Genomic DNA, 7,794 nt, shown 5'->3' with positions numbered 1-7,794 from the left:
AACTGAATGGCAGGCCATGGAGCTCAGCAACCACAAAGGCGGTAAACCAAATTGTTAGAAGGGAGAGAGGAGGATCGGTGGAATAGTTGTTGTATTGCTTGAGCCTCATGGGCATATATATAGGAGTACATGATCTACTTGGAGTACAAGGCAAGCCAGAATATTTCCTAGTCTAACCTATGTTTCCTAATACAATCACGTTACTCAACATCCCCCCGCAGTCACAACGGTAGCGACGCAGACGGTGAGACTGGAGAAGAATCCGAAGGCAAGCCGACGGACACCCCCTCGCAGTCGTAACAGTCAACGCATCGCGGAGTCGTGGGTGGAGTGGAAACCAATGAGGTTTCTCAAGCAGGCGGTAGCCCTTTGTGCCGTTTGTCGATGTAGCCGAGAGCGTGGGTGGTGGAGCCGTGGTCGAGGTAGCCGTGCGAAGAATGCCGTGGTCGATGTCGAGTCGGGGTAGCCGGTGTCGAGGAAGTCACCGTGGAGCCGTGGGCGCAAGGAGGCGCCGAGTTAGTCGTGGGCGCAGTGGTGTCGAAGTAGTGGTGCGCCAGGAAGTAGATGATGTTGACGACGCGTCGCGCCGGGGTTGCCAACCCCGGGGACACATCATAGACGAAGGCAGGCGTCGGTGTTGCCAGCACCGGGCATGCGTAGACGGACGAAGACGAAGTTGATGAAGCGCCGCACTAGGCTTGCCAGGCCCGGGGACACTTCATGGACGAAGGCACGCATCGGTGTTGCCAGCACCGGGCATGCATAGACAAGGACCTGCACGAGCTGTACGCCATGTCGGAGAAGTTGTAGAGGCCAGCAGAGAAGGACTCGACGACGGTTGCAGCGCCAATCAGCGCGGGGCCGATGTCGCCCGCGGTTGTCGGAGTAGATGAAGTGGTCGGTGTAGATGACGGCGACGCTGGCGACGGGCTGGTGCTGGACGAAGACGAAGGGGGTGGACGGGCGGCTGCAGCGGCTACAGGGGTAGCGGCGGCGGCTACAAAAGAAGAGCGGCGGCGGCGGCCTGACGGCGGCGGCGGCGGCTAGGTTAGGAGCGCGGCGGCGGTGCTCGAAGTAGGCGAAGAACCCAACAGCGTGACGAAGACCGGCGCGGACGGTGGCGTACCCGCGCCAAAGGAGGTGGTGCAGCGCATGCCACAGGAAGTCGACGCGCGGGGACGGCGGTGGACCGCGGGCCGCGGCGCTACGACCCGAAGGGGTGACGCAGTGGCGGCGGGCAGTTCGGGGTGACGACGGAAGACCTCAGGACGGTCGCTGGGATCGCGGGCCGCGGTGCTACAGCCCGAAGGGGTGGCACAGCGGCGAAGCGCGGGGTGGTGCAACTGCGTGGACGGCCTCGAGACGGCGGCGTGGACCGCGTGCCACGCTCTCTACGGCCCGATGGGGCGACGCAGCGGCGGCGCGAGGGTCGGAGCAGCCACGGGGAAGGCCTGGAGCGGACGGCCTCGGGGCGGCGGTAGATCGCGGGCCGCGGCACTACGGCCCGAAGGGGCGACGCAGCGGTGACGCGGGTCGGTGCAGCCGGGAGAAGAACCACGGGGTGGCGGCGCTGCGGCCCGACGGGGCGACGCAGCGGCAGCCCGTTGCTTGATCGGCGAAGGGGCGCGCTGAACTCGGAGATGATCTTCACGGGACCTGCGGAGGCGCGCTTAACTGACGGGCCAGGTCGGTCGCGCGGCGTAGATGAGGCGGATCGCGGGGCGAGCGGGTGATCAAGCCGATCGCGCGCGAGGTCGGGGACGCCGCTCGGTGGAGGCGTGGTGGCGACGGAGTCCGAGATGAAGCCGGCAGCGGCGGGCGGCAGGGCGGCTATGATTGGCCGCCGCATGGCGCGAGGCCGCCGGGTCGGGGCGATGCAAGAGTCCCGGTCAGAGCAGGGCGGTGACGGCCGGCGTAGATCGACGGGTGGGCCGGCGCGCGGACGACGGCCTTGAGGGCTGCCTGTCACGCGAGGCCGCCGGGTCGGTGAAGTAGCCGACCGGTTGCGCCGATGTTGGAGTAGAGGCGCGAGGTGTCGACGGCGGCGGTGGGCGACGCAAACCGATCAAGAAAAGATCGGAAAACCAAAAAGTAGACGCCGATCAAAACGACCGGCGAGAGAGAAAACTCCGGATCAAAGGATCGGGAAAAAGACTCTCTAGGGCAGCCGGCCAACACGGCCGGCGGACGAACCCTAGGTACGGGTGGCGCGGCCCCCGACGGCGGTCATGGAGGCCGACCGCACTGGGGCGGCGCGCAAGTGCGGAAGCGGCGGGGGCTAGGGTTTAGGATCGACTTGCAATAGATACCATGTTAGAAGGGAGAGAGGAGGATTGGTGGAATAGTTGTTGTATTGCTTGAGCCTCATGGGCATATATATAGGAGTACATGATCTACTTGGAGTACAAGGCAAGCCAGAATATTTCCTAGTCTAACCTATATTTCCTAATACAATCACGTTACTCAACACAAATGAACAGTGTTCTCGCTCCGAATGTTGTAGTCCGCCAGGGTGCAGCCGTCCGCCAGCTGCTTGCCAGCAAAGATGAGGCGCTGCTGGCTAGGGCAAGTGCCTTCCTGCTCATAGATCTTCACCTTGACATTGTCGATGGTATACGAGCTCTCAACCTCAAGGGTGAGGGTCTTCCCTTTCAGAGGCTTGACAAAGATGTGCATTATCCTACTTTCTCCTAGCCTACACGGGCGGAGGACAAGGAGGAGGGTGGACTCCTTCCAGATGTTGTGGTCAGCCAAGCTGCGGTTGTCATCCTCCAGCTGTTTGTTGGCGAAGATGAGGCACTGTTGGCCCTTGGGAAAGCCCTCCATCTCCTGGATCCTGGACTTCACGTTACCGATGGTGTCTAGGCTGTCAACCTCGAGGGCAATGGTCCTGCCTGCCCGCATCTCCGTCACGTAGATTTGCATCTTTTCCTGGAGGTCAATCGTAGAGTCATGCTGGATGCCATAATCGGCCAATGTACGGTTGTCTTCTAGCTGCACCCCATCGAAGAAGAGGCGGTACTGCTGCTGGATCTTTGCCTTGACAGTGTACAGGGTGTCTGATGAGTGGACCTTGAGGCAGATTGTCCTGCCAGTGGGGGTCTTGACAAAGACACGCATCCCGGTTGAGCTAGGAAACCAAACATCACGAATTGTTAGAGAATATGTAGACTGTAGAACAGTACACAAAAAGAGTCAACAATTCCAGGTAGTAGAAAGAACCCGTTTTTTAACTAAAAGAACAGTACAACCAGGAAGAGAAATGTACTGCATAAATACTTCGTTTATACAGAACAAGGTGCCACACTAAGCCTAGCATGCAAATTTAAGTCTTGAGCAATCATTAATAATATACTCAGTTCTATACACTGTAGAGACTAGTTAGGTGCCGTGAGTTGTTAGGGAATAAAATGAAACATATGGTATTATCAATCAAGTGATACTTCTATTTGGTGAACACTCCTGTCAAGTGCAGTTTTTCACAGGGTAGCAACAAACGTCGCCGTTTTTATGTACTTCCCCTATTTGTCTCGGGATATATATATATACTCACCAAATTGTATTATACCCTGAGCAAACTAAGTGGTACACTAAAGGAGAATGCTTTTGTTTTTTTGCTAAACATAAATTTCTAGTTTCATTTTATATCAATAGCACTATAACTTCTCTGACGCATACACTCAAAATAGGCTTTCGCCCGGCTATATAGATATAGCAACGACCCGATACATCTGAGAATCCATTGCTGGGGCAGACAACACAAGCACGCCCAAAAGAAATAAAAAAGAAGGAAAAAAGAAACTAATGACAACAGAGTCGGATCGACCAAAACGATGATGATCCGCGGCCGCTGCGCCTTCCGGAGATTTCCACACACTCCTAGCACTTCGGACCACCACATACCAAGCAACACCTTCAGGAAGTAACACGACAATGACGACGCTGCTGCCCAGACTAGTCCTAGGATTTCCCCCGGTATGTGGAGGGGCATGGGTGAGGGGATACTAGACGCCGGCGCCACTGCGTCGGTGCCGGCCAAGCCGACAGGGATTTCTCCCGTCCGCCACACACCCACCACCCCGACCGATCCGTCGCGCTCCACCACACTTGCCGCCACCAACATGCGCCACCACGGTCTTGGAGTCACCACCGTTGTCTCACCGTGGAGATCGAAGCAGGGCCGATGAGTCCAAGAGGGAGCAGCCGGGAACGAGGAGCGGCAGCATCAGCAGCCACACGGGAGGGGACAACCTTGACCGCCATCGGCGTTCACAGACCGGACGCAGCAAGGGGAGCACACCAGGCACATGGGCCCAACCGAGCTCGAAATGGCTCGTGAAGCTCCCGTCGCCACGCTGCAGTGTGCGCGCAGCCATCTCCGCAACCCCCCCACGAACGCACCTCTGTCCGCCAGAGCCATCATAGGAGGAGCGGAGTCAGGGCCGCCACGACCGAGATGGGGCCCCAAAGGGCCCAGATCTGAGCCGGGAGGGCATCGCCGCGGCAGCCTGCAGCCAAGTGGCCATGCCACCGCCTCCTCACCACCCGGAGCCGCGCCGCACAAAGCTGTGCGCTGCCGCCGGAACCGCCGCCGCCCATGCACCACGTTCGTGCCCGCGAGGGGGAAGGACCCCGCAGCCGTCAGGAACCTAAAGCCGGACCCCAGCCGCCGCCCTCGCCACCCACGGCCCACGCCGCCGGGGCCCTGATCCGCCGCCAGGACGAGCCGGTCCATGCCCCTGCGCGCCCCCACCCCACGCAGCCGCCGCAACACCACCGCATGCCCGAGCATCCGCCACAGCCGCACCCCCAAGACGTCGCCGCAGCCCGCGCTGAAGACCGCATACAGGGGGAGGGGAGGGGCTGACGCCCCACCACCGTGGACGCCGCCCGACTTTGCCCGGCGGCGGCGACGAGGAAGCAGGCGAGGGAGGGAGGGGGTTGGCTGGGGCTAGGGTTTCGCCCAGCCGCCGCCCGCGGGAGCGATGGGAGGGCGAGAGGATGGGAGCGAGTCCAGCAATTCATCTCACGGGGGTAATTTGCAGTCAGTTATCGACCCCTCTGAGTCAGAAAAACTGTGTGAAGAACAACGGTCAATGTGTGACCTTAAGAATTTGAGTAGCGAGCAAAGATTCACTGGAACAGCTCGAGAGATGTAGTCACAAAGGCTGACCAACACATATAACGATTTTGGACAATCTTTGCTGTTTATCTTCTTCTGCGGGAAGAAATGATGAACAATCCTAAGATCTAGCAGAAGATGGCGAAGTTAGTAGGATTAATATAGAGGGCTAGAATCCACCTAATCCATATATGTGAACAATTGAACGGAGAAACAATCATGAAACGATTGTCATACATCATCGATCGTACAGTTGTGCAACAACCACAACAGAAGACTATTTGGTTACCAGCAGGAATACAGGCACGGCAACCAAAGCAGACCGGGACCACCGTTGCAAGAGCAGCAGGGCTGTTTTTGAGGAAACACGGGCAGGGGGCTCGAGGCAGTTGCAAGAGCAGGGGAGGGGCGGATGCATCTCGCTAGCCCTACACTAGAGCAGTAGCGCTCTCAAGAACGCCGTCTCTCTCGACATCAGACTTGGAGCTAGGTCAGGCGGGTAGGGTTTTGGCGTCGGGGTCGCTCGGGGAAGGATGAGGATTCACAATTCCACGACGCAGACGAAGAAGATGAAAGGGAGATGAGCGGGTTAGGGCTTACCGAGAGAAGATCTCCCTCCGCTCTGCTCGAGTCGGATGAGGTGGCGTGCGGGCGGCGATGCGGCGGCGGAGGAACGAGAGCGGTCCAAGCGAGGGAGAGACAGCGGAGGGTTTTGTTTTTTATAGGAAAAAAGGTTAAAAAAAACGGAGAGGAGACTTTTTTTTATTTTGAGGGGCAAAGGAGAGGAGAGGTGTTTTTTATAGTACATATAAGATTTTTTTTCCCAACTCAAACTTTGTAAATTTTGACAAAGTTCATAAAAAATATTAACATTATTTATGAATCTAATGATATTATTTTTCCATTTTATGATTTCTTCTATAAGCTTGATGGAAACTTATAAAGTTTTACTTCGGGAAAAATTATATGCAAAGTATTTTGACAAGGAGGGAGTAAAATACTACATTTACGATGATTTTACTATGGTAAGTAATCCTTCAACTTATGGTGGACCCAAACAATACTATATGAAAAAAAAAAACAGGACTTCTGACTAAAGGAATGAGAAAGTATCATTTAACTTATCCAACTCATTGGAAATTTTGACAACGAACATGAAAGTGCGTGCAAAATTTCGAGATAAAAGACATGTGTGGTGGTTCGGAAAAAGAAAACAGGGTGCTTTCAAGTAGGTATTGTGCATACAATGGCGGCTCGAAGAGGTTATGTGCTTAGAGGTATTCCTATGAAGCCTCAACAACAACGGCCCGTACAGGCACATCTCTCTTTGTGGTTCGGTGATGACTACCCATCCTGCGCGACCTTGGCAATGGGGTGTCTATATTATTGTTGTAATATTTGTCATTGAGAATATAGAAGCCAGAAATTACAAAATTGTAGTAAAAAAATATCAAAATACCACTACATCCATAGAAGGATACAACATTAACCATCATCCATTGTGTTGACAATTATCATGCAACAACAACCATCGCTTAGGCAATGATATTTTGTAGAAAATAATACAAAATTAAAGATATGGAGGGCTTGGATGTGCTGGAAAATGAAATACGAAGGGATTACATGTACTTGATTATGTGGCGAGTTAGGTGGCATATGTGATGAGGTGAAATATATGTATGCCAGTAAAAATAGAAAGTACTAGGATAAACTATTTAGATATCTCCCTCGCAATAAAAACTATTCTGATATATAGAATACCCTACTATAACAGCACTTCAAATTAGTTGTTGTCGAAGAAAAGAACTACGCTAGTTTAGGGAACACTCGTATATATTTAGCTTGCATTGTTGTTGTGGGTTCTAGTGGGCCTAGAGCCTAGCTGGCCTGATGCTTTATAAAGCGTGTCGTTCTCCTTAGAACAGAAAATGAAATCGTTGTTATGAGAGATTAGGGTTTGAAGGTGAATCACTGAAGTTTCCGATGGTAATTCCTCGCCTCCGGGTGCCATCTTGACGCTGAGAGGTGGAAGAACCTCCTGATCCTTAAGAGTTTGTTCTTCATGCCACCGTCTTTAGTGGTAGACATAGTGCTTTTGCGAAAAGAAATTCTCTAATCTCATGTAGATCTCATGAAGCTAGGGAGGTTTGTGTCCTTGCATAGTTGATTACTCACATATAATGAGTTCATGTTGTTGTGTCATGTTGCTTTTTAAATTTGATTCTTTGTGGAATTGGAATGTATCCTCGATACTACATGATGCACATGTTATTTTTCGACAACCTACAATTCTAGGGGATCATCCATGACCCAAGTTCGATCATCGCTCACGGCTTCTCAAAATTTTAGACGGTCGACTGAAGGGATCTTCTGAAACCTTTATCGGTAAACAAACTCAAGTAGGTGAACTAGTGGCAGTGTCGTTGCTCTAGTCTCAGTCATTTTTACTCAAGTATTGACAGTACTCTGTTTTGCAAATATTGATACCATTAAGAAAATATCTCCAAGAGAATGTATTGTAATTCTTAGTTTATTGGATCATGGATCCATATTATTCTACATCTAACGGTTGCCATTAGGAATAAAACTAGATTATACCCCACGTGTGGCGGTGGGAACACGTTGGAATTAGATGATATATACTATTTTGATGAGATTTGATTTTCTTCAAT

The 7,794-nt window shown here is 53.1% G+C and overlaps 1 protein-coding gene across 1 annotated transcript; it reads right to left on the bottom strand.

The window, feature by feature from the left end:
• Nucleotides 1–2,156: 2,156 nt before the first annotated feature.
• LOC123066812 (polyubiquitin-like) lies at nt 2,157–5,861 on the bottom strand. Its single transcript, XM_044489821.1, has 2 exons — nt 5,723–5,861; nt 2,157–3,130 (listed from the first exon to the last, which is right to left on the bottom strand). Exon 2 carries the CDS (start codon nt 3,118–3,120, stop codon nt 2,464–2,466), a length of 657 nt encoding a protein of 218 aa, XP_044345756.1. The 5' UTR covers nt 3,121–3,130; nt 5,723–5,861; the 3' UTR covers nt 2,157–2,463.
• Nucleotides 5,862–7,794: the final 1,933 nt, after the last annotated feature.

The sequence above is a fragment of the Triticum aestivum genome, chromosome 3B (genome assembly GCF_018294505.1).
Source record: "Triticum aestivum cultivar Chinese Spring chromosome 3B, IWGSC CS RefSeq v2.1, whole genome shotgun sequence".
NCBI lineage: Eukaryota > Viridiplantae > Streptophyta > Magnoliopsida > Poales > Poaceae > Triticum > Triticum aestivum.
This window is presented reverse-complemented; position numbering and strand designations above follow the sequence as displayed.